Source organism: Protopterus annectens, chromosome 1.part0 (genome assembly GCF_019279795.1).
Source record: "Protopterus annectens isolate FY-2018-M chromosome 1.part0, PAN1.0, whole genome shotgun sequence".
Lineage (NCBI taxonomy): Eukaryota > Metazoa > Chordata > Ceratodontiformes > Protopteridae > Protopterus > Protopterus annectens.
Genome location: NC_056725.1, coordinates 3941129 through 3968999, shown reverse-complemented (window position 1 = coordinate 3968999; position 27871 = coordinate 3941129). Strand labels below are relative to the sequence as shown.

Here is a 27871-nt window from a genome sequence, read left to right as displayed (position 1 = left end):
GTATAATATGGAACCTTGGGCATGACTCTGCTTGCAATGGCTGTTTGTAGTCTTACAAAGTTACATTTTCTCAGTCTTTTTTGGTTTTGATTTGCAAGTCGTATAGTCTTTTAGCCGGATTCACGATGGCTTGCACAGAGTCTATGAGTAGAGTAAGACTCCATGCAGCCATCATGTCCGACGAGCGATCCAGGAACAGCCTGTAGGGGCGTGTAAGAGAGCTCCTAAAACGTCTCCTACACGGACAGGGCTGAGATATGCAAATTACCTCACTTGCAGCCGAAAGGCATGCAAATGAGGTAAATTTGCAATCCAGGAAGCACAGACCTGTCCGAGTAGGAGACGTGTTAGCTGCAGAAATGTACTCAGTTGACAACTGAGTACCTTTCTGCAAATAGCACAATGGAGCCTTGTCAGCTCCAAATAAAGGTTGCATATGGTTGAGGAAGCATGCCAGTGGCCAAATATACGGCCATTGGAAAGTTTCCCAGATGCAAAATTAAAATAAAAATATTTTTTTTTTCAGCGATTTCCAATGTTTAAGCGTAGCGCAGCGCCGGGCAAATGGGGTGCGCTATAAAAATCATAGAATAAGACAATAAAAGCCACAAATGTGGAATTTATGAACATTGTTAAATGACAATGTAAGGGAATAGCAGGCTGAAGACAACATGGCCACCGAGTAGGGGTTGCTAAGGGGAGAAGCCCAGTCTAAGACATGTAACCAAGCATTAGTAGGCAATCCTATGTAAATGAGTGTTAGGGTAGTGAATCGCAGTTTTACATAGCAAATGAGCACAGTCAGTGGAGTGTGGGAGTAGGATATGGGGAGGAACAGAGTAGGAGATAGGTGACATCACAAGGGGGGTATATATGAAAGTAGTGAAGCTCATTGGAGCACAGTGGCATGTGTTAGCTGTCAGACATCATGGAAAGAGAGTGTCAACAGGTTGGCCAAGGAAAGCCAAGAAATGGAAGGTGTATACTGTGTATAACACCAAATTTTCTTGCTGAATGGGTATGCATGTGTGTGCGTGCCTGTAAACTCGAGTGAGACAGAGTGCGCGCATGGAAGCATGAGTCGGCGCGTTTAAGCTGGAGTAAGCATGTATAAGGCTGTTGGAAGACCTGTAAGCGTGTTTATGCTGCTGTGCATGCGTTTTAACCCGAATAAGCAAGTTTTAGTCCGTCTAAGCATGTGTGCGCGCGTGTGAGCTGCTGAGAGTGTGTTTCCGCTTGTATGCACGTCACTCCCCCGAGGAAACAGAAAGGAAAAATGAAGCACAACAAATAGTAGGAAGCTACCAGGGAATACTAGTAGAGCTAGCAGGTGCAAACAATCAGACTCAGGCAATTACACAGGCAGAACACTAGCCCAGCACTTAAAACTCTGCAAACAACAATGCAGTTTGTTTCTCTCAAGATACACTGCAACACTGGAGTAAGCTACTAGAAGTGAAAACTGAAAAAGCTACACTCAGACAAAAAATGCTAGGGGCTGCCATTGCTGTTATAAGGCAACATATGCAACATGCTGAGGGTGGTGACAATGCAAATGCTGCTGGACAACCCACAGTGAGGAGATGGAGAAGAGTGTACAGGCCCAGGGTCACCTTCCAGGGGTTACATGAGCTGGAGATAGTGGAGCGCTGTAGAGTGGACAGAGACCTCCTGCAGCAAATTGTTGAGCTGTGCAGGCCATGCCTCACACACAGAACCTACAGAGGGGACCTAAGAATACTAGCAACAGGTACCTTTCAGAGACCAACTGGTGATGTGATGGGGATATCACAGGCATCAGCATCCAGGGTACTGCACCAGTTCCTGGATGCCATGTCAGCACATGTCGGTGATCATGCATATTTCCCCAATTCCCATGAGGTATTGGCCAGCAATATGCATCTCTTCCAGCAAATAGAATAGAATACCCTGAGGTAGTGGGTGCAATAGACTGCACGCATATATGCATCAAAGCACCAGCCGGTGAGCGGGGTTGGGCCTACATTAACTGCAAGGGCTTCCCCTCCATCAACTGCCAGGTCATGTGTGATGCTCAGGGCATAATAATGAATGTGTGTGCTGGCTGCCCTGGATGCTACCATGATTCCCATATCTGGCATCTGACGCAGCTGTACCAGACATTTGGTAATGGGGACATCCCACATGGTCACTTAGTGGGGGATGCCGGCTATGCACTGGAGCCGTGGCTGATGACACCCATCAGAAAAGCACACACCTGAACAGGAACGCCATAATGAGGCACACGTGCAAACATGAAATGTAATCGAGCGTGTATTTGGGTTGCTCAAGTCGCAGTTCTGGTGCCTGGACACATCTGGTGGAGCCTTGCAATACTCTCACCAACTACATGTACCCAAATTTTCATGGTATGTGCTATGCTACATAATATGATTCTGCGAAAACAGCTGCAGCAGGACCAGCATAGGCCTGGGCCAAACAGCCCCCCACCAGTGCCAAGGCCATCACAGGCAGAGTGCGACTCGGAGGAGGAACAACCTGAGCCTGCCCCAGTAGGCAGAAGGAGGCGTGCCCAGTATACCTTGGCCTTGGCAAAGAGGCAAAGCATAGCACATACACTGGCTCAGTAGGAACCCTGGAAATGATGCCTCTCTCTGACTCGCACATATAGTAAAAGGGATGCTTAACTTGACACTACCTGTTTCCAAACATGTATAGGGAGTGCAGTATGTGCATCTGACATAGGCAGCCCTGCAGCACCACATGAGGCATGATTGCCATGTAAGCAATGTAAGGTAGTGCTAAACAGCATTTACCACCATGTAGTATATGCAAACTTGATGACTTTGAGTATCATCCTACCCTCACCAAACATGAGGCCACAATATGAAGGCAAGATGATCAATTACAACAATTGGCTTAAGTGTTGGTGTCAGTGAAAGGGGATACAATGCCTGTCAGCCTGGGATGACATGCTCGACAAGTGCTTCGCTAGGGATGGATTTCACCTATCACCTGTGGCCTTTTGGATATTGCCAAAGGCTCTTGTCACCCCCATAGTGCTTTTTTAGGTAAGGCTCAAAACACAAACCCACCTCCATAGGTATCACAAGGGATAAGAAACTATAAGTAATGCTACTCAATGCCAGAAGCCTAAACTGCAAGATGCACGCACTCCAAACTCTCCTCAGCATGGAGAATGTTGATATCTGTGCAGTAACAGAAACCTGGTTCAAGGCTCTCAAGAGCACCCTAGCATTAACAGGTTACACCTCATACCATGCTTTACAGCTGCAAAACATGGAACAAACTACAAAAGGAGGGTGAGTATCAATATTTTTCAAAGATACCCACACCCCCATGTTGGTGGCACAGCACGAAGCATCGGAGTCTATCCATGTGCAACTAACAGTGGCCAAAACCGCCTTCCAGTTCATAGACTACTACAGACCACCCTCCTAAACCCAGGAACCACACTTGGCCGACTGGAGAACACATGAAAATATGAAGGTCTCCCCAAACATCATTATATTGGGCGACTTCAACTACCGAAACATAGACTGGGAGCATTACCCTAGCCCAAGGGTTCCCAGAATTTATAAACCAAAATGCTGTGGAACAACTTGCTACCACTCCCACAACAGGGGAAAACATACTGGACCTGATCATCACCAGCATGGGGACTCTATGCCCAAGACCAGAAGTGTATCCCTCACTGGTAAGATCAGACCAGAGAATAATCTCACTGGATATTCACATGCCGATCCCAGCCCATGGCCAGAAAAACACAGTGAAAATTATCCACTAAAGCAAATGTCACACTACTCAAAACTGAGGTGGAATCCTTCACAGCCGCTGTGGAAAATATGGCCCAGACCTCATAACCCTTTATAAACACATTCTATGAACACCTTCAGGAATGCATGGATCATGCAATCCCAAATAAAACCAAGACCCAATCCTCCAAAGCCAGGCATCCTGTCCGGTGGACCCCAGCCATAAACAAACCATACAATACAAGGAGGAAGCTACTATATGATAGATCAAAATCCCAAAAAGGGAAAGCATCTCTGATCAGTATTATTGAAAAACTACGGCCACACATAAGATCATCTAAGGCCATCTTTGAGATAAAAATTGTACAGGACACCAAGGATAATCACAAGGCATTCTTTACTTATGGTAGGAACCTGTGTGGGAATCCCCAGATATGCTCAGAAGTAGTGCAAAATGACAAACAATACAACAAACCCACAGACATTGCCAACATCTGAGCTGACAGGTTCAGTGCAAACTCCCCCCCCCCACCAAAAGGGCAAATATCTATCCCAGCAGAGTGCTGGCCCCCTGACATCGCAGATACTCAGGTAACAGCCAGCCTCTCCAAAGCAAAACACACAGCATCAATGGGACCAGACTGTGTCCTGTGCGGTGTCCAACATGAACCCAAGAAGAATTGAACACAAATATAAAACCACTGTTCAGTCTCTGCCTTACCACAGGATATGTACCTAAAGAGCAGTGTACAGCAACAGTGGCCCCTCTCCACAAAGGTGGTGCCTCAATGGATACTGCAAACTATCGCCCCAGAAGCCTGACTAGCTTGGTCTGCAAAGCTATGGAAAGGATCATCATGGACCTCAGAAATAAACATATTGGGAACCTACAGACACTGGATCCTACCCAGTTTGGCTTTGTTAAGGGCAGATCCTGCCTCTTAAACCTGGTTTAGTCATTTGAAACGGTCACCAAGGCCATTGACGAGGGGAAGGTGGTCCACGCAGCCTACCTGGACCTCGCAAAAGCCTTCCATACAGTACCCCACTTGGTCATTATAGATAAGATCACCAGCTTCAATATAAACCCCTATGTCACTAGATGGGTTGCGAACTGGCTCAAGGACAGAACCCACATGGTCAAAAATGCTGGAGCCATGTCAGACCCCAAACCAGCTACAAGTGGCATCCCACAAGGCTCAGTCCTGGGACCTCCCTTGTTTGGTATATGTTTGTCAGAGGTACAGGCCAACACAGAAGGACTGTTGGTGAACAAGTTTGCAGGTGACTGCAAACTGGGCACCATAATCGACCCTCCAGCAGACACAAGCATCCTACAAAAAGGCCTCATAGAAACAGACAACTGGTGCCAGAGCCATGTCATCAAGCTAAACACAAAACAGTGTATAGTCCTCCCCTTTGTCAAAAACTAAGTGCCCACAAATTACCACATAAATGGTAACCCATTAAGTATGGAAGAAGTGATAAGGGTCCTGGGGACCCAAGCTGATAGCATTTTCTCATTCGATAACCACGTGGCCAAAGTGTTTAGAAAAACATTTCATATAGCCCACCTAATCATGAAGGTATTCACATCTACATCAGGGGAGGTCATCGTGCCTCTTAACTCATCCCGCATCAGGCCCATAATTGAGTACAATGCCCCTTTTGGGATGTACCTTATCAGACACCTGCAGCAGCTGGAAAGACCACAGAAGTACCTCACCAGGAAGGATCAAAGGGCTCAAACACATGCCATTCGCTGCCCGGTTAAAGAAACTGCAGCTCCACTCAGTGGCATACCGCCTGCCCAGAGGCAATCTGTGTCTGATGTATAAAGCCATGTCCAAGCTGGAATCAATGGACATGCTGCACCTCGGAAAATCAGAATCCCATCAAGCTATGCGCTAAAGAGACCCGAACCTCAGGACTGAAATAAATAGGACATGCTTGAGTGATAGATTCATAACCCAGAGTCTCTCTCAAGTATCATAACATAGTTAGGTAGGGGTTTGAATCCTGCAAACGCTGTGTATGGGGTGGGGGGCAGGGTGTGTGTGTATGTATGCAATTCTCTGTGAAAGGAATGGCCTTTTTAAAGACTGGGATAACACACTAAAAGATGTACATTCCTCTTTGGAAAGACTGATGATGTCAGCACCCTATAAATACAGCAGGAGAAGGGAAATCATCCAGTAATGCGAATAGCGCGCTGTGCTAATGCGTCCCTCTCAAGTATCCTAACATAGTTAGGTAGGGGTTTGAATCCTACAAATGCCATCTGTGCGTTTGTCACACAGTTTGTCAGTGTGTTGTGTGTTTTGCTTTTATTGTTGTATGACATATTATTATGACAGTAATTTCAATGCACACATCAGGTATGTGTGTGCCACATACAGATATGTACCTGTGACCTTTAATAGTTCCCATGTGTGAAGCCTGCCCCATATGAATACAGTTGTTACCTTTGCCAGCATGTGCTGCAGCTTACCAGACCTTAGGCCATGCATGTATGTTGGTGACAATGCAGGCTACTGCAGTGATCTGTGTCCTAGGCCAACTATGTGACACACACCCATGAAAGCTTTGATAGATTAATGTGGGTGAGGGTTCATGTCTGGAGTATATGTCAGACATGTTAAAACACAGCAAAGTCTGTAAGTGATGGACACCCAGTGTAGGTGTATGGCAACTGTTGCCGATATGCATGCAGACACCTTCTTGCTTAGGTGATACCTTTGGAAATGTGAATATCACAGGAAAGACAAGATAACACTTGTCCACATGTACACACCATTACCCGTTCTACATGATGGGTGCTACCACCTACATGGTACTGTTGGAATACTATGTTAACTACATGCCGATGCCAATGCCACAGTTGCGTTACAGCAATACAGCATGGCTTGGACAACAGGTATCTGTCCGTATGATACCCTTGTGGTGGTTAGATGTGTCATGTATAGAATGCTTTGTAGGCCACTGTATGTATTTGCAGTCATGGATGGACATATCCGTAGTGTGTTGGCATGTACGTGAGACTGCTATATGCCAAAGAGTATTGTTCCCAGAGATGTGTGAGGCTCAGTAAGAATGGCTAGTGGTATAGTGTAGTACTGCAGGGATATCACTGACACCAGGTTCCTACATCTGTGTATCAGTTGACGAGACACCATGCAATGACCACTGAATGTCAGGCTATGTAAGCTGTGTATACTACCAGAATGCAGACCATTGACATTTGGAAACCGTATCACCCACAGCATACTGTCAAACCATGTCATGTTCCATGCTAACCATGTGCACAAATGTACACCTGCAACTCAGTGCTGCAAACATCACACGTGTACTGTCCACACCCCAACACATGCAGGCACAGGTACACACAACAGCCATGTGGCACATGTGCAGACAGTACACTTTGGGAATTAACACTGGTGTATACAAAACTGCAATGACAAACATAGGTAATGCATCATGCATGCTCAAATATACCCACAACAATATCATTACACTGTACTGTTAACAACATGATAATATTACAACATGATAATATCACTACAGTGCTATGTAGTCACCCTGTGCATCAGCACCATGCCACCCTGTTCCTGCATCAATGTTACAGATGGCAGGAGGTGGCACAGTTTCATCATATGCACAGGGTGTGTACTTGGTTTGCCAGAGTCTGCCATTGACACATCCAATTGACATGTATGTGTGTGTGTGTGTTAATGAGGGACAACAGTACAACATGGGGCAATGTTGCTGCAATGTGTGTGTGTGTGTGTGTGTGTGTGTGTGTGTGTGTGTGTGTGTGTGTGTGTGTTAGCCTTAGGTGTTAGCATTATGTGTGTGTGTATGCATGCACACAGTTCCACCACATGGCTGCCATGTACGGATGTTTGTGGACAGCCACAGACTGTACCTGCCAGGTCATACAGATCACTGTCTCTGGCCACGGACACAGTACCCTGTGCCTGGCAGGGGTGCTACGGACAGTATCAGGTACTAAGCCAGACTGGGTACTGTCATCAGAAGCAGTGGGTTGTTGACTGGACACATGTCTCTGCTGGGACTGTCCAGAGCCACGTGCACGTGGTCTTCTCGGACGGTCTAATGACAGCACAGACCCAGCATTGCTGGGGCTGGTACTGGCACTATGGGAGCAGCTGCGGATTTGTTGTCGTCCGCGACGACTGCCAGCTGATAATGTTGCTGGCATACGTCCATGTTAATGCCTCAACCGTCCTGCACTGTCCTGGCTCTTGGACATGTAGTTGTGGAAGAGATCTAATGTGTCCCCCCAACGTCTGTCAATGACCTCACTGATGTTACGGATGGCAGATGCAACGTCATGCATAGTGTCATTCATAGCGGTGCGATGTGTTCTAAGCTCCCTCAGACCCTGTCTGGTGTACAATTCCATACGTGCCTGTGCCTGCATTACAGCCCGGAACATAGCTGAGGTTGAAAGACCTCACGTCTGACAGGGGCAGTACGACCACGGATGCTCTCACGAGAACCCCTGGACATCTGCCTGTGTGGTACCATGTCAGGATCTGGCCATGGCTGCTGTGAGAGGATGCATGTGCCAATGATACCACACTACCCTGGTCAGTGCCCACTGTATGCTGTCCCTCAGCTAAGGACATTGGTGACAATGGATGTATCGTCCGGATGACTGTGCACATTGATGGGGTTGACTGCTGTGTAGTGTCAGCTGGCTGACCAACAACAGACCCTGTCACACCTCCCTGTGCCATTACACATGTATCATCGTAATCACTATCCCCAGCAGTGGCTTCAGGTTCCCTGCTGCACTCCACCAGAGCAACATCAGAACCTGTGAGAGGAAGATAGGAAACACAGTTTGCAAATGTGTACACGATATTAGCACACAAGCGCACATGCACACAGGCGCACAGGCACACATGCACACAGGCGCAAAAGCGCACAGGCACACAGACACACTCCTCAGTACAGCAGATACAAACACAGACACACCTGCAATCCAACACATACACAATACTGTTTTAAGGTGGGTGACAGTATCACAAGGAAAAACATCACTGCACACATGTCAGCATGCAGATTATGTGTTGCACAGGAACATGCAGTGCAAGTGTAGACAGCCCTTGTTAATAACAGTATATGTGTACTTGATGCTTGTGTGTAGTTGTTCAGTGATAGTCTCCACCCTGGGACAAAATGTGTACAAGGACATAACAATGTTGTGCAAGTGTTACAAGTTGTGGGTGCATATATTTGCGCGCACACACACACACACACACACACACACACACACGCACACACACAACACATGACGGTGCTACGCAATGACTGCTATGTGTACATTTATGGTCAGCGGAACTGGATGTGGTGTAGTAACATGAGCCATGATCAACATGCTTCTTGTGGACAGTCAACAATAATAATGTGTGCCAGACAGGCAACTAGCATGCTGTACCTGACGTGCAGTAACATGACTACATCCACATTTACACAGCCACTTGTTACATGGGTTTGTAAGGTGGCCAATAGTGAGCATTGACTAACATGAATGTATTATTTGATCAAGATTGTTGCACAAAGACATGATAGGACCTCTACCCCTCAGGTATATTATGTGTGCTGCGTAGATAAGTGGGATACTGAAGGGTGGCCATACAGCAGGTGTCATAATTGGACATGTGTAGCAGGCTAAGGTGTAGTGTCTATGCCAAACGTGTGTGTTGTGTACATGTGTATCAGGTATGCTTATACAATGTCCAGTACTGTGTTGCCACACATGTGTGTCATGCTCTGTGTATTGCATGTGAGTGAGGCAGCTATTGAGAATAATGGGATATGCATAGTCTCACAGCAAACATGCATGGCATGCATTATGCGTAGGTGTGTTACATGTGCACAGACTACACCTCCATATGACATGTGCATGTCATTAGCAATAGTATTGTTATTACACACTCACCAGCATGGATTGGCTGCCTTGCTGTCACTCCAGAGGGACCTGCAAAAATATGAGTGATTGCCAGTGGCCTCAACTGTGCCATTGATACTGTGAGTATGATAAAGTACAATAGTACAACAGGTGGCTTTCACAGGTGTACAGATTATGCTCAGAATATCAGTCTTGCAGAAGAATAGGCAGGTTAACAGCTACACAAACAGTACACATCTCACACACGCATAAACTACCAGTACAGAGAACAGTCAACTACAGATATGGCATGTTACCTGCACGCTCCATTTCAACATGCTGTGTGGCTCTGGCCTCCATGATGACACATGTTTGTGGATGTTGCTGCTGTTGGCCTGGAGCCACAACACTTAGGAGGTGCTCCTCCACACTGGTGAGGGGGGGGTGGATAGGTACCCCACTGCCTGTGGCAAGCTGTTGTCTGTGGATATCAGACGCACGCTGCCGGACATGTCTAATTAAATCACTGCAGTGATGGCGTACCTGCTCATATGTCCGGTTATGCATGCCTATGTCATTTACGCGACGGACAAGATCTTGCCACAGTGCAGCCCTCTCATGCTGATTCTGGCTGGTCCTGGAAAACAGCACACAGGCTCTGGTGGATCTCCTGATCCTCTGCTGCTGTATAAGGTGGGTTTCGCTGATGCACCATCACCCTGGAAGGAAAAGAAAAATATGTCAGCAAGTCATGTGGGACACTTAATATTCTAATGTACTGATATCACTTAATTGCCATATATAGCATCTGTCTGTCTATCAGGGATACACATGTTCAATAGCACATATCAGTGCTTAGCCCACAACTGTCTGACAGTGCCTGCCACACTCCATACAACAAACTAGTATACACAAGCACTCGGCACACTGTGTGGGATACAGTGCACAACCTCACACTGGGGGTATGTATCAAGCTAATGGATGAAGAATATTGTCATCCCGTGCAATGAATGCAATCCACATTTACAGTTTCAACGGTAATCTACCCTAGTCTTTGATGCCATACCCCTAACTGATATATGTGCACAGTTGTTACTATAGCCAGCATACTGCTGTGTCAGAGTATACATGCTGCCAGGTACACACACATACCCTTTAACACACATGTGATTGCGGCCATGGTAACACATATTACACATACAACACACAAATGTATGACAACACAGATGAGCATTAACTGTGTACCTTATAGTACTGTGTGCCCCTACTTACAGATACCTATGCATGAGGTATGTAATCTGTGCAGACTACAGGAAACACACCAGACAGTGTTACCAGGGAATGTGAACATACACCATACTGTAGTGTTTAGGCCTACAACATCAGGTAGTACAACAGTTCATATGTGAGCTGGATTCAACAGCAGTACCACTTACTGAGCATACATGTATTGCTTCTGCCTACGATGGGACACCGCAGTCGTACACAGGGAAGTACGGCACAACATATGCCAATCTACTATGTTTGCATCCCGACAACTGACTCATCTTTCTCTGCCCTCACACCAAGGGCACCAACTACCATGACAGACAGACTCACACTAAGCTATCACACCTTTACAGACCTTGCACAAAATCAGTGTCACACTCATTCAACGTCACATAGCTGGTATTGCACTGAGTACATGTGTGTGTGCATTGTGTCATAGGTAGGTACTATGCTATTGGCCCTGGGCCTAGGGCAGCCTAGCCATATGCTACCCTGCCCTTTGGGACACATGTAATGTGATTTTACTTGCTCCTGTGAAACGGTTACACAGAAGTGACTCTCAGGGCATATTGCCTATCTCCATAACATTTATCAGGGGTATGTATGACATCTACTAATAAGGAGCCTTGTTTGTTAATGCTGGGTGGTTTACTCCAGGGTATGGCATATAAACCTGTACCTCCAGCATGTGCTGTTTAGTGCGGTGACAAGGATTAGGGCCCTAGGTCATGTAGGCTGGACGGATTGTGAGGTGTTGCCATGGTGGTTGGCCAACTGGTATGGGTGTGACATAACTGTGTATGTCCAGCAGTGGTAACCTCTGTGTAGGAAGTATGCAAGGCACTCTAGCTGTGGTTTTGAGAGTCAGTCTGCATAGGGAATGTGTTTGAGGGCATTATCAGTCTTTGTTAGGTATGTCTGTGGCCTTTCCACTTGCTGTAGTTCTCATGGGAGGTACATACTGCATAGAACATTGTGAGGTGTAGAGGGGTACACTGACTTACATTTCCCTAGCTGACACACCTTTTGTGATGACACGTACCATGTACAGGGATTACAAGACTAGTGTGCAACTGTAGATATCAAAGGGGAGGCTATTGTACATCTGTGTCCCATGTTCCATTCTGACACCTCCAGTGGTAGGCGAGCAACCACCCATGTGGTAGTTAGTGGGTAACATGTTTTGGAATGGGGTATGGTACTGCAGTATCAACACTGCTGTTCAGTCCATGCCTTGGTCACCAGGCACCTGTTGCAGTACATCTGCCCCCATGTCCCACTCTCTCATTTTATATATATATATATATATATATATATATATATATATATCAATATATACATACCCATATATATATATATGTAAATATATATACATATCTACATATGTGTGTGTGTGTGTGTGTGTATATATATATATATGTGTATATATATATATATATATATATATATATGTATATATATATATATATATATATATATATATATATATATATATATATATACATACACACATACATATCTATGGACATTCATATCTATCTGTATATATGTATGTATCTACATATTCTATCTATTTATCTCTCTCTGTACATACCTCTGTATCTACATATATATATATATATATATATATATATATATATATATATAGATAGATATGTGTGGATATGTAGATATTTAGATATGTATATATATCGATATATGTATATATATATATATATATATATATGTATATATACACACACACACACACACACTTCTAAACATCCATTGCTGTACATATACATGCACATGTAGACACATAGACTGCCCACCTTTCATGGTGGGAATATCACTTCTGAAACAGTTGTGAGACATACCATTCTGTAATGATATTGCACAGTGTTGTACATAATGCAGTATGCTGTCCTCAGGCCGTATAGCTGTAGCAGGCCTCACTGGCTTAGTCCCACAGAAGTTCACCACCACATGACATATACCTGCACTGCATGCCTTTTTCAATGCCACACACTACAACCTACATTGATATGTGCACATAGCAACCTTCAACTACATATGTATGTCCAGCCTTCACTAACAGTTGCAGTATGTCCCTTGCCCTATGCACATCTGCATATACATATAGATACAGACTGCTAACACATATGGAGGGTTCACCGTATGTAGATTATTAGATTATGTAGTTTACATTACCTTTGTCTCTGACAGCTTTTTTCTGCTGGCTTGCTTGCTGGCTTGCTTTTTATTTTATTTTTTTTTGGTCTCTGTCTCTATCTCTCTCTCTCTCTCTCCCTCTCCCTCCAGTTGCTGCAATGATATTATTGCACGTGTGGACTGGCAGTACAGGCTGCTTTTGTAGGTATCTGTACATGTGCATGTGATGGCCTCTACACCAATTGGTGGCCAGCATTTAGTAATTGCATGCAGCCTGCTGTGTGGTAATTGCAGTTCTCACTGTGATTTCAGGACACTGCTATAAAATGATAGGTTAGGTAGGCGTAGACCTTTCAGTTTTGCAAGGTGGGACCATGCTGATTTGCTGTGGACACTGTTGTGCAAGTCAGAAGGTTGGTATATCTCTCATATCTAACACTGTGTTGTAGCCACTGAAGTGCATGTTGTACTGAAACCTGACTGTTGCTTCTTCCAGTTCACTCTTCTCAGTGTGTATGTTAACTCACACCTGCTAATGCTAACACTGTTTACATGGGAGTATGTACTTACCTGTGGGATTTGAGGATTAACTGGCATACAACAGCAGTTCTTGCAATGTGTTGCTATGGCTTTTGTATTTTCTCTTTACATTCACTCCTTGAATGCCTGATATTTGTCTTTACTGGAATGTGTTGCTATGGCTTTCGTATTTTCCATTTACATTCACTCCTTGTAATGCATGATATATTTCTTTCAGCACTAAGTTCTTATATGTTTGCTGTGGCTTGGTGGCACTTCATGCAGTCTGGTGAGCCCACGGTCTGGGGTTTGACACTTACAGGGGAATTTTATTTTGCTGCTGAGCAGTACTAGGGCCTTGTCATACAAAGTGAATAAGGCACTTTTAAATAGTTGTAAGCAGGAAGTCAGTGGGGACACCAGCTAGGGATGTGCAGGCTGGGTGTAGGGAAGGTCCATAGCTGCACATTTCTTTAACTGCAATAGCTGTACATATGTTTGACATTTGCTGTGACATTTGAAACCTTCCACCTTTGAGAGAGGGTTGAGGACAACTAAGTATATTGTACTAACAATTATGAATATCAGGCACATGCAGTGCTTGTGAACTGCTATACTGTCATTAGTATGTTAGATGGCTACATCCTGTGATATTTCTGTGTTGTACTCCTACATAAAGGCGTGCTTGTGGAAGTAATTCTACAGCTATTCGCAGAGTATGTAACAGCAGACAGGCTGATATGCCTATGTGTTTCTGACACTTGCAGGCCTCGGATACTCTCAGGTATATATTTGACCAGCCACAGGGAAAGGTACATATCAGTGAGATACACCCGTGATATATTTCAGATATTCTGCAATTGTGACTGTGGGGTATTTTGAGCATATGTATTACTACACCATTTCTGACATGCAAGTAGTGTCTACTTTAACTTATTGACAGTTACTATTACGTGGGATTCCCCACCTTTCTGCCTACTGTTAGTATATTTCACAGGGAGTCAGTGGGGCACAGGTAACAGTTGTTTGCAAATCAGGGACATCCCTGTAAATCAGTAACAGTTGGGAGGTCTGGCCTCTTACCTATTCAAATTTGGCGGTGTTTATCCTGCTCTGATACTGTGTGGGGTTTGTAAGGTGCTACTGTAACATTATTACCTACTAGCATGGGTGTTTCTCTTCTTGCACTAATGTAATGCAATTCCACAAGAATTGCCAGTAAAGATACACAGAACAAGCTTTGTGTAATGACCTTCCTATTTTCCCTTTACATTCACTCCTTGTATTTCATGATATATTTATTTTGGTACCAAGTTCTTGTATATCTGCTGTGGCTCAGTGGTAATTCATGCAGACTAGTGTTTCCAAGGTCCGAGACTGACAGGGGTATTTTATTTTGCTGATGAGCAGACTACAGGCCTTGTCATACAGAGTGACTAAGGCACTTTTAAGCAGTTGTAAGCGGGTTTGCGCGACACTTAGCTACACTTATCTACTCTTAGCTAAGCACACACAAGCGCACACCCGCTGACTACTGCTTAAAAGTGCTTACTCTCGCTAACACATGCACTAATTTCTTTTAAAGAAAAGAAAATGGGGAAATAGGAAAGTGGTGAAAAAGGGGGCACAAAGAGGGAAAGACAGTAGGGAAACCAGCTCGGGATGTGCAGGATGGGTGTAGGGAAGGTCCATAGCTGCCCACTTCTTTATCAGCAACAGCTGTGCCTATGTTTGAAATTTGGTGTGAAATTTGAAACCTTCCACCTCTGAGAGAGGTGTGAGGACAACAAAATATGTTGTACTGCCAATTAGAATGATCAGTTTACATTTCCAGCGGACATGTGTGCGAATTGGGCAGCTATGTATGGGGCGTAATTATTTTGTGGGAACAGAGTGCCCTTTTTTTTATTTTTTTTTTCAGGTGAGAGTGGAATGTGAGGTACAGGAAGTAGGTATATTTGGGGAGGTAGGTTGGGAAGGTTAACAGACAAGTCAAGCAAGACGCATACAGGGGTGAAGTATGACACACGTGGGGGGTAAACACAATTGACGGGGATTGATGTTTGGATATCGCGAGCCCGTGAGCCCACAGATGGCAACAGTGAAACTGAGATCCCCACCCATGGGCAGTTACCACTGCGCCTTCACAGCCCAGGCCGGGGCTGTGCTGGGGGCTGGATAGAACGGGCAGGCACACCCATGAGTTGCACCACTCTCACCTCGAGCTGGTGTAGAGGATCAGTCACAGAACGCCTGATCTCACTACGCACTGCAGACCGGACCCTATGGAGGGTGAGTGGTGGCTCTCCTCAGGCCATGCTTGCAGAGGGGGGACGAGCCCCATCCCCTGCAGCGCTTCCACCCGAAGGTGGCACAGGGCCACCGGAGGAGGAGGCCCCGGCCTGGGCACTGGTGCCAGGTGCACTCGCCAGCTGAGGTGGGAGAGGTGGGTCCGCTGGAACCCGCCTTCCCTGTTGTCCTATGTTTAGCAGTATGTTATGGCATTTTGGGTTAGTAACAAACGATACCATTCAAAATTAGTTGTAACAGTGCATCAGTATTCCCATTAACCAAACACCCATGAATTCCGAACATTGAGCAGCAAGCATAACACATGCATATTTAGAACAACAGTGCACATTCCAACAGCATGCAGGGTTGATTGGTGGCAACAGGCCATCAAGTTTGGATATGTGAACAGGGCACATGCATCAACGTACATGCAGATATGTATGAACCAACAGGACAAATGTCCATGGGTATTAATTGTGAATACACATACCCAGTTTGGTGTGGAATGGCATAATTTGTGAAAATAGGGTAGGGTGGAGAAATATTACATTAACAACTTACACTACCTATACATATACTGTACATTCCTAGTAGATGCGGATATATATCCCCTCCATGTATTAGTACAGTTTCCTGTATGTAACCTTAGGAATGTTGGTGATGGGGATGTTACTGCTACATCAATATACATTCCATTTTTATTCATATATGTTCATATCTGGCTGTGTTCATGCACAGCATCCTGCTACATTTGATTTATATGGGTCTAGACAACTGTGGATGTTCAGCATTTCATACAACCATACTATCTCCATAATGCAAGGGTACAGCAACATATCCAAATTGTGGGACGGGCGCAGTCCAGGTTCTGTACTTTAAGACATTACACACTTTGGTTTTGGCTGTCTCATTCATTTCATTATGTAGTGACTGCAGTATACCTTTATTCCAGACTTATTACAGCTTTCTTGGTAGCTTCAAACTGTCTTTCTCACACTTTCTCACTAATTTTATATTTACATTTCAGAATGGTACTTAATTCTAGGCTTTATTAACATTTATTACTGGGTTACAACAATCCTTTCCAGCTGACTCACTTATTTCATATGGCAGAATTTACAAGGATGTATTCGACACTTGTCCATCCTTTGTTGATTGATTACCACTCATTTTCAGGCTGAAGCAGTTATCTGATATTACAATACAGGTGGAAACTCTATTTGAGACTTGTTTAATCTTTATTACTGGATTGCAATACACTCTTTTCCAGGCTGCATCACTTATTTAATCTTACAATACTAGCAGAATCTTTATTCTAAGCTTATTTCACCTTTATTACTGGGTTACAACACTGAACTCTTTTACAATCTGACTCACTTATATTCTATAACAATACCAGCTAAATAATTACTAACCTGCCTGGTGGCGCAACCTCAGCAGCCTATCGGTATAGGCTCGCCGATTCGCGGAACAAACACCTGCAGCTGTAATATAAATGAAGGAATATTGGAACATACCTCTCCATACTATAGGCTAGGATAGCATTTCTTACTTATGTAATTACATGGATACTTACTCAGTAGTGGGGCATTGGGCATTTGGCGGGCCTCCTAGTTCCAACGATTCAGTTGGTCCTCCTTACTCCGCTTCAGGTCCGCATGGTGGTGACTGACCTGTTCACCAGTCCTCGGAATGCCTGTGGCACTGGTGAGATCATGTGCCAACCGGTTCCACGCCTCTGCCTTATACGCTCCCCATTGAACCTGGCCCTGCATGAGTTCTGCTTCATGATCATGGACTAGGAGCCAAACCATATATTTTGACTTTTCAACACCCCCACCTTTGTGCTCTAAAGCGATTTCCCTCTCCTGCACCTGTCATCCTGACTGCAAATGGGTACCACAATCAGTTATGGTGTGTATTCCCGCCTATGGGGCTTATATATGCTGGTTTTCCCGCACTTACTGTAATTGACCATTTTGGATATCTATCAGCTTAAAGCAAACCTGCTTTGTCATGGTTCTATTTTCATTCATTCCTATATATATGCTAATACTGTATTTCTCAGCACAACTATCATGGTTTAGTGGTTCAGTACTTTGACTATGGTACACAGTATCCCGGGTTCGACCCTTGGCATTGCTTTTTTTTATTTTACTACTGTCTAGACAGGCTAGGAGGTGTGTCTGTGTAAAGGCGGCTTTGATACAGCTTGCCCAATGTTGCCCGCTGGTAAGCTGGTTGGCGCGCTGCGCAGCTCCGCGCAAATGGCTTACGCTGCGTAACGCATTATTTAGCTATGAGCACTCATATTACACTGAGTGAAGCGCTGCTGAGCTACAGGCACTCATAATAAGCTTGTTAAAGCGCTGCTCACCTCCGGGCACTCATATTAAGCTTGTTAAAGTGCTGCTTACCTCCGGGCACTCATATGCAGCTTGTTAAAGCGCTGCTCACCTACGGGTACTCATATTCAGCTTGCTAAAGCGTTGCCCAGCTATGGGCAGTTATAATCCTTTTTTTATAAATTATTCTGTCGGATGTCTTCACAAATACATGGCCCATTTCATTACATTTTACTTAAATTATAGTTATATATTTATATATATATATATATATATATATATATATATATGTATACATGTCGGGATTGTTTCATACTTATTTAAATAAAAATGGTGAATGGTGAATGATGTTGTGGGGGCTAGAACCATGACTACCTCCTCTTTGGCCAACGTCTCTACCGCTACGCTATTGCTACTTGGCTTAATTTGCATTTGTAGATCTTATATGCTTTTCAATGTCTGCTAACTATGGCTGAGAGAAGGGCATACCCGTGCAAACGAGCGCATATGCGGGCAAACATTTTTGAAATTATAAAAAAAAAATGAAACTGCTATTTTTACGTTTTACACATTTTCAGTAGGGTTTAGTGTGTGGGGATGTGTGGTATTGTGTTCCTTGACATTTCTAAGGACTCGCTCGTGGGTGTTTACTTTTAGGCCTCTGACTCTTCTGGGGGCGTGTCCCTTTGCAGTACTCGACATTCGGACATGCCCCCTACTTTCCTACACGGACCATGTTAGCCTAGGGTATGATTCAGCATGCCCTCATGAATATGCATGGCATGCTGACATCATACCGTTCAACTGCAGCCTCCGAGTAAGACATATTAAGTCTTACACGGAGGTTTCGTGAATCTGGCCCTTTTTTCAGTATAATCTGCTAATCTCTTAATTTTTGAAAGCAGTGTCTGTATATATTAAAATTCTTCACTGTTGGTACCTTGTCAAATTTACTTGCGACTTAGTGAGTTGATAGCAGCCTTATCAGCCCAGGTCTCTCTCTTTATTGAAAGTCTCTTGCTTTTACTTACTGTGAAATTTAAAATAATTGTGAGAATTTGGCCCATATTTATTTAAACAGCACGGGCAAACAACTGGAGTATATTTAAATCTGATAATGAAATTTACGTAATTGTGGGTGAAGTCCCTAATTTTGTCTTTAACACAGGCATAAGTGTTAAAAAGCTGTCAGAAAAAAAAAAAAACACAGCACAACAACCAAGAGACAGGTACACAGAGGTGCGGCTCTTGTAGTCTGTGTATTTTTATTTTGGAAAAAGTTTTTATTGCTTTAGACAGTAAAGTCACTGTAAGGGTGCCTTTAGCTAAAGATAACTGTACTATAAAAAGGATCATTCATATATATATATATATATATATATATATATATATCTATATATAGCACTGTTCTCAAGTTGTAAAACCTTTCCCATCCCCACAGTTCTGTCATTTAGCAACCATGTGTAAGACCAGGAGGCTAAGATGAGCTCTTCTGGTGTCAAGTATTTTCTCTAAAAACTTTGCAGCCTATGGTTTTCATATTTTCAATGTTTAGAGGTCTTTTAATAGTCATCGGTGCACAGTGGTACAAGATTAGTACACTGTATACTCACGTACCAGAAATCTGGGCAGTTCACAAAGTGTGGAATGTAAAGGGCCTACACTGTGTACATGATGTTGCCTCATTGCTTAGGCATTGTGTTTAGTGTATGAAGTACATACTCAAACAACTCCCTGACTGTGCAGTGTTTAAGAAGTCAGCAGTATATACCAGTTAGACCCAAGCAGGTAACCTACAGGGCTACAGCCATGCACATTGCAGTGTTATTGCATTTCTCAGCATAGTAATCCCCTTCTCCTGCTCATATGTTATTTAGCAGATAATGCTGAGCAGGATATTAGCAAAGTTGTATAAATTAAACTGCCTAACAGTTCCACTGATCAGAAATAAAATGCCTCTTACCTGTAGTGGAGTCCTCAAGTCTGCAGGCAAACCTACTATCTGACAATCTTTTCCAACTTTAGTACAGTGGTACTGGTGACTTCCTTTTTTGGGGGGGGGGGGGGGTTGGGCTCGCACAACACTAGATTCCCCTCATTACTGTAATATAGTAATGACCCACCCACCCCACCAGTCCACTGTCCTGCCTAATGACCGATTTCTTTGTGAATCACTGTCAGCAGGGCAGCAAAGAATGGCACATTATTGGACTGTTCTGCATGATTTTCTGTGTAGATGTTCTGTGCTGTGCTTAGCTGCACTTTCATGCCACACAGTATAGTAGGGGGAGGCAGGAATGAATTGAGCATAGGAGTGCTTTGTGCAGTTCATAAAGTGCAGAGGATGGTTGTACACTACCATTATAAACTGCTGTTCACAAATATAAATTACGATCCAGAGCAACCAGGTATCAGACAGTGCTCCGTGAACTTGTAATTCTTTGTAGTATGTCTCTGAATACCAGGGCTCATTAAAAGTGGACAGAGGAACAGAGTTTAGAATTATTTCTGAAACTAGGGGCACCAAACCATTTAGTTTATAGTGTGCCTTTGTAGAACCCCAGGGTGAAGACGGGGGATACAGATAGCAGAACAATATGAAATCTTATGGGGCAGCACTATAAATATTTTGAAATTAACTTTCTTTTAGAATAATATGCTTACAAGAATATGAGGCGGTAGAATTAATTTACCAATCAGAAGCTTTCATATTTCAGCTTTACTTCTTTTTTTTTAAATGTTTTTATATAACAAGAATTAGATGGTTCTGGGGTTTACCTTTTGATGGTGATTGCAGTAGTTTGCTTTGACTGTTTTACCAGTGAGAGACTGGACTTAATACTGATGCTTTGAATTTTGAGTTGAGAAAGCCAAGAGTCCACTACACTAGGGCTGATGTAATTAGTCAGGTGTCTTCTGAGAGGGTAGACTGTTTTCTGTACTCAGCAAAACAAAATAAAAGACTCCTCTTTTTTTTTTTCCTATGTTAGTTGCACCTTATTATGTTAGCTCCACAAAGGAAATGAGTCCTTATAACTTGTGATAGTGACTTTGTAACTGGCACTGTAAATGTCATACAAATTAAAGGATATACTGATCAATACAAAGGTTATCAAATCGCTTTCTTTACTTTTTGTGAAATCAAATTTTATAATAAGAAAATCAAAATTTCTTATTATAAAGAATGGTATAAAGCATTTACTCTGTTTAGATTGAATATTTGTGTATGGTTAGCATTTAAAGGTTTAAACTTTCAAATTAGGTACTGTGCAAAGTAATGCAGATTGTGCCAGCACATGGTTGGGATTGATAAAGCCCTAACTACAGCGAAAGGAACCTGAATTCCTTTTGTGGTTGAAGGTGCTTTTAATGGCGCTGGCAGGGGAGGATGGGAGTACTCAACATGGTCGGATGGCTTACTGATTAAGGTGTTTCCCCACAGACAAAATGTACAGGTCTTGATTCTCACCTTTGATCGCTGACGTCTTTGTTGTCTATGCATGTAATCTTCTACTGTCTAATTGTCTAGTATTTACTTATGAAGGCAGGGAGCAGCAGGGCACTTGCTGCTACAGTAATTTGAAACGGGGGCAGTATCACTGTGTGGGTCCTGTGTCCACGGGAGGGGATGTTATTGCTGATTACCAAGCCATCACCCACTAGTAGATTTCATTAATGAGGGTTCAGGACCTTGCATTCATGGGGGGAAGAAGATGTGGGTAGTCCCCCCCCCCCCACACACTCTTGGGGTGGGCAAGGCTATATACACACTGTCATTGCTGAGATGACTGTGATAGCACAATATGACTACCTGTATTACGGCCCCTTCAGATGTCGCTTGCCCCTGTAGTGTAGGAGGGATAATTGCATTGTGTGGGGGTGCAGTGGTAAGAGTAATTGGTGGAAGCTTGATGGCTGTAGGCATGGGGGCAAAAAGCACCTAAGGAAATGCAAGATGGGGCAACCTGCTGTACTCTTGGCATCAGCTTGTATTTATTTCTTATCCAGACTCTGTATGGTATGTTCTGCAAGAGCCTCTTTCTTGGCAAGACTGTAGGAAAAAAGTGTTGCAAGGGATAATTCTTCTTTCTCTCTCATGGATTTCTTTCTGCTGTGGAAAGAATGTGAACTTAAGGCAAGGTTGCAAATTCTCTTTGAAGAAAGACCTAGAGAAAGGCAGGCACTGCCTCAGTCAGAAGACATATTCTTTAAAGATTATTATAGTAAAAGCATCTGTGATGTTGCTGGTATTACATGCATCAGTTCTTCATGTCATAACTTGCTCTGTGGCCTCATTGAAGGCCTTCCATTCTAACAGGTGCTTTCATAGGTATACGCTGTCTTTAGGGAGCTCTTTCATCAGATTGACTTCTTTCTTTCCTCTTTGTTGTAAAATAGGATAAGATTACATTATAGTGCACGGAGTGCCATGATTTCTCTCAAAGCAGGGTTAAGTTACATCCTGGTTCAGCGCTATTCTAGAACGAGACCAGACCTTAAGATCACTTGGTGTCTGTTAAGCACCCTCAGCAGCAGCAGGACATTAAATGGCTTTATTTCACTTCCTGTTTCCGCCTGCTACATTGCAGCTACTACTTTTGACTCAAACTGCTTCCCTTACACAAAGAATACACAACATTGTATTTTTGTAACATGGAGCAGATAAATCTCCATGCTCTACAAAGAATTATGATTGAGTCTCCGAGCATAACAGGAGTATTGTGTGTTCTCAACATGGATACCAAGATGCATCTCTGCAGCTTTGCTCTAAAGTGGATTTCTTGGTATCCATGTCTTGAACACATAATAATTCTGTTATAGTCCTGAGCCTGAAGTATATAATTCAGTTGTATAATAGAACTGTCTCTCTCTCTCTCTAACCCTGATCCATTGTAATGGAACTTTTAGAACAAAAAGAACTTTGATGGTGAGTCATATGATAGATGCAGGATGATGTCAGTGGTGTATCAGTTTTTAAAGGAACGGAGGCACAAGGAGTGTTAACCGTAGACCAGGTTTCTGTGGTTTGAACTCTTAGATTGTTGGCTATGTTATGAACATTGTCTATAGCTTTTAAAACTGTTAGAAATATTAACTGTCAGTGATGCAGTAAAACATCATAATGACATCTTGCTCATAGGAAAAGTATTAGAATTAATTTGATAATGTCTATTGTTTTTCTTACTTTACAGATATTCAGTTCTGGAACAGCAGACAGTCTCTGGAGGGTCTGTCTGTCCGCTCTGTATTTTTTGGGGTATTTCAGTCCCTTGTTGTTCTTTTGTATATCTTAGACAACGAAACAAACTTTGTAGTTCAGGTCAGCGTCTTCATTGGACTCCTCATTGACTTCTGGAAGATCACAAAAGTGATGGATGTAAAGGTAGGAAATGGTCTTTCTTGAAATGGAAGGTGTTTATGTTTACTAGTCTAATGAACAAAAATAGAACTGCCATCCCTCTAAGTTTGACATTGACGTTATTTCAGTTTTGTTTTGGTATCAAAATTGAAGCTTTTTCATTGGAGCTGTCTTTGCAGTCCTGCAAAAGCTCCAAAGCTGCTTCTTTACAGTCCAGCTGAAGTAAGATATTGAGCTGTAAGCTCTTTATTTTATGACTGAAAATATTCCTCTTCTCTGCTTTAATAGCTGAATTTGTTTGAACGGTATGGTCAGTTAAACTGGATGTCTGGAATCAGTTTAACTCAGAGGCACTTGTGTGTGTGTGTGTGTGTGTGTGTGTGTGTGTGTGTGTATATATATATATATATATATATATATATATATATAATGTGTGTGTGTGTATGTATATATGTAAAAAGTTTAGTTTACACACCCCTGTTAAAATGCCAGGTTTTTGTGACGTATAAAAAATGAGACCACAATAAATCATTTCAAATCTTTTCCCACCTTTAATGTGACCTATAACCTGTACAATTCAATTGCAAAACAAATCTGTTAGGGGAAACATGTAAAAAAATGTACAGTACGCTGGTTGCAAGTGTGCACACCCTTAAACTAATACTTTGTTGTTGGTCTTACCCACCCCATGGACGATAACAATAACAACAGCAGCAGCAGCAATAATAATAATAATCTCAGTCGCTTAGAGAAATGGTCTGCAGTCTGATAATCCACACTGGTTGTTTAACTCTAGCCAAAGCTGCTCTATGGACAGAGTGGCAACTGTACAATGCAAGGTGTCTGTGGGAAAGGATATATCTGAAGTGCTCACTCAGCTGAAGTTTGAATTATAGGTTTCTTGAATGTATTGAAAAATGTTGGGTTAGAAGGAAAGTTAATTTTATCTCTTTCCTTTAACCTTTTTAAGTGCATGTACTTGAGTTGTCCTCTGTTATCCATTTTCTGTTGTGGCTTATCAGCATTGATGCATTTGCTCAGTAGTGGAAATGTCATCATAATCATAAAAGTGAGGAGTGAGTGAAATGCTTTCCATATAGCTCCTCATTTTATGTATGTGGTGTCATCATTGTCTTTTCAAGTGTCATCACTGTCAGTGCTCTGAATAAATGGCATATATTAAAAAAATATATATCTCTCAAAGGTTAACTTCTATAATACTAGAAATCCGATAGTGTGTTACTGCTTATCTTAAGCAAAAATTATGTTGCATCTTTATTTAGTTGATGTAATTATGCTATTTAAATGAAAATTATGTGGTGACTTCATTCAGTTTATGTAAAACAATTTTAGTACCTCATCAGGTAGTGCACTCGCCTTTGCTGGATGATCACAAGGCTGTGGGTTGTGTTCACACACCAGGTAGTTAATTTAATTTTTCAGTACTGAAATTGCAGTACAACATAAGGAGGATGCTGCACTCCTGAGTGCACCATCCTTTAGGTGAGAAGTTAAACTAAGGCCCCATCAGCCTGAGTTTGTTGTAAGTTCAGCTGGTTGTAGACGTTCCCACAACACTTACTGAAAAAAGTAGGGGAACTTCCCCAGTACCTGCCCAGATTTGGTTTATGATTCAGTTGTCCAGCACTGCAGAAGCATTACCTCTTTCTGGAATTTATTCCTTTGAGAGATGTTGCCTTTCTAATGTTACTCTTTGTCATCCATTCCTGTTGTACCAGATCAGTTTCCTACTATTTCCATTAGTTCTACTGCACTACCAGGCCTACTGAGCCTCAGCCGAAGTACGTTGCTTTTGTCTGTGTTGCCTTAGTCATCAGTTTCTGTCCTTTTGATCTTCCTTTCCAAATGCTTCTTTAGACTTCCATCATAGTCTTGCACTGCTGTAACTAATGTTGTGTCACAAGTAAGGAGGGCATCCTGATTTTAAATTAGGGAGGCCACTTTAGCAGTAAATCATGACATTTTAATTTACCAATGAAGCTGTACTGGTCCTGCCAGTTTTTTTTCTCCATAGCAGTCTTCTCCTTTGCAAAGGCCAGCACTGGTTGTGTGCTAATAAAAGTACTTACTTTAGATACCCAAAGATTCCACTTGTAAATTGTGTTAGGCATCCTGTATTGATAAACTAATTGTTAATTTTAATTTTCTTTGCAGATGCAGTATTTGTCATTGTCAGTTTAGTTAAGCTGTTGGAAATTCTTCAGTATGTCATTCTCAGAAGATTGTTTTCATCTAGTTAGTATGTCTTATGTCATGTTAGGTTACAAGTGTGCTTGTATTAAACATATTGCCAGCAATAAAGCTTTTCCTGCATCTACTTCAAGCCTGCATGCTCCATGTTTGTCTTTTCGGCTTTTCCCAGTTAGGGGTCACCACAGCGGAACTCCTGTCCACTAATGATTGGCAGTACATTTTTTTTATGGTACCGAGTTGCCGGTCCGATGCCCAGCCTTCAGCGAAGGCACGCCCACCATTCACACATGTCTTTCTGAGGTCACTGTACCGCAGGGAGGACATGCAGACACCACACAGAAGGCACTCCAGCCGTGAATCGAACAGGAGAACCTCTTGCTGTGAGGCAACAATGCTACTGCTGTACCACCCAAGCCTGCATTCCCCATGCAGTCACAAAAATAAGGAAAAGGGCAGTTTTTAAGAAGCCAGAAATGTTTATTATCTTAATAAAAACAAGCCAGCAGTGAGCTTTTAATCTTTCAGACTATCAGAATAAAATTCAAATGTCTACAGCTTCCTTTAGTAATTTGGCAGATCTGAAGTAGTTTACTTCATTTGGTCTTCAACCTGTGAGTATTCGGATCTGGATCGGATCCGAGACGCCCGCATCACTAGCATTTGATCTGATCTGAGCTCCAAGCTCCTGCTCTTACCCGTAATGCCCCTCTGTCTCCTTCCTTCCCTCAGATCTTGTTTGCAGCTGAAAAGCTACGCATCGTGGTTGCTGAGCTCCAGGCTTATCGTTTGGTAAGTGACAGTTTTCTCTACAAGTGTTAGTGTAGGATTCCCCTACTTTATTTTTCAACCTCCCCTACCTCGCGTTTAGTCGTCAGTCATTTAAAAAAAAAAATTTTAGTGTGGTAGTTCCCTCTTCACCCCCCACTACCCCTTCTTGTTAATGAGTGTATAATTGTTGGGTGTGTGGGTCTTGCTTACCGGCTATGCCAGTTTTCAGAACCCGTCAAGGCAACCTTTGCCAACAACCCCTACGATGGCTCTTCCCTGTTTGTGAAGTCTGTGTGTGCGACCCTGGTCCAGAGTGAGGAGGACAGGAAGACACTGCCGTTGGGATCCACTTCACCACCCCTCAAAGATCCTTTTCGAGGAATCGGCGAAGGGCAAAAAAGATGTAGTTCCAGAAATCTCACTTCTCTCGGGACACTCAGGAGTCGTCTTTCTCCAGAGGCAGAGGAGGATAGGATAGACATCTGCCCAGTGGCAGAGGGGGTGCAAAGAACATAGGGTCTCAAGAACCTTTCTCAGACAGACCCGCACAGCAGCCCGGAGGGGCTGTCCAACTGCTCATCTTTGGGGGCAGTCGGGGTTCGTCTTTCATTTCACCCAACAGAGTGGAAGTCTGTAACAACAGACCATTGGTTGTTGCAAATCATGTCTAGAGGCTATACCATCCCATTTGTGGATCCACCTTCCCACCAAGACACCTTCCAGACATTGCACCCGCGCAAAGGGTGGTAACAGCACGAGAAAAAAAAAAGCTGCTAAGAAAGTGAGTCATCCAGCCGTCCCCCCAGACCAATCTGGATCGGGCATCTATTCCAGGTTCTTTTTGGTGCCAAAGAAAATGGGGGACCTAAGACCAATTCCTAATCTTTCCACGTTGAACCTGTCTGTAGGCAAGGAGAAATTCCGGATGGTCACCCTTCAGTCTGTTCGGTCTTCAGGCAGAGGATTAGATATGATCGACCTAAAGGATGCATACTATGACATCAAAATGAACAGGTGCTCCCACAGGTTTCTTTGCTTCTGGCTGGGGGCCAGTCAGTTTAAGGCCCTACCCTTTGGTCTCACCACGGCCCCCAGGGTGTTCACCGAAGTAATGGGGGGTGGTAGCAGCTCACCTGAGACTTCAGGGGATTCAAGTCTTTCCCTACCTGAATGCTTGGTTCCTTGCTGCACCTACCAAACATCTACTTTGCCGAGCCAGAGACTACTTCCTTGTATTAGAAAATGGTCTGGGCATTACCATCAACCTCAGTAAATCGTC

The 27871-nt window shown here is 43.3% G+C and overlaps 1 protein-coding gene across 4 annotated transcripts in view; it reads left to right on the top strand.

Annotated features, from left to right (window-relative positions):
• Positions 1 to 27871, top strand: part of CLPTM1 (CLPTM1 regulator of GABA type A receptor forward trafficking) — a 1743979-nt gene that overhangs the window by 1022191 nt on the left and 693917 nt on the right. For all 4 annotated transcript variants that reach the window (XM_044078057.1, XM_044077978.1, XM_044078148.1 and 1 more), the window contains one exon: positions 23444 to 23634. In XM_044078057.1, the coding sequence (XP_043933992.1) occupies positions 23444 to 23634 (191 nt within the window). The remainder of the gene's footprint in view (positions 1 to 23443; positions 23635 to 27871) is intronic.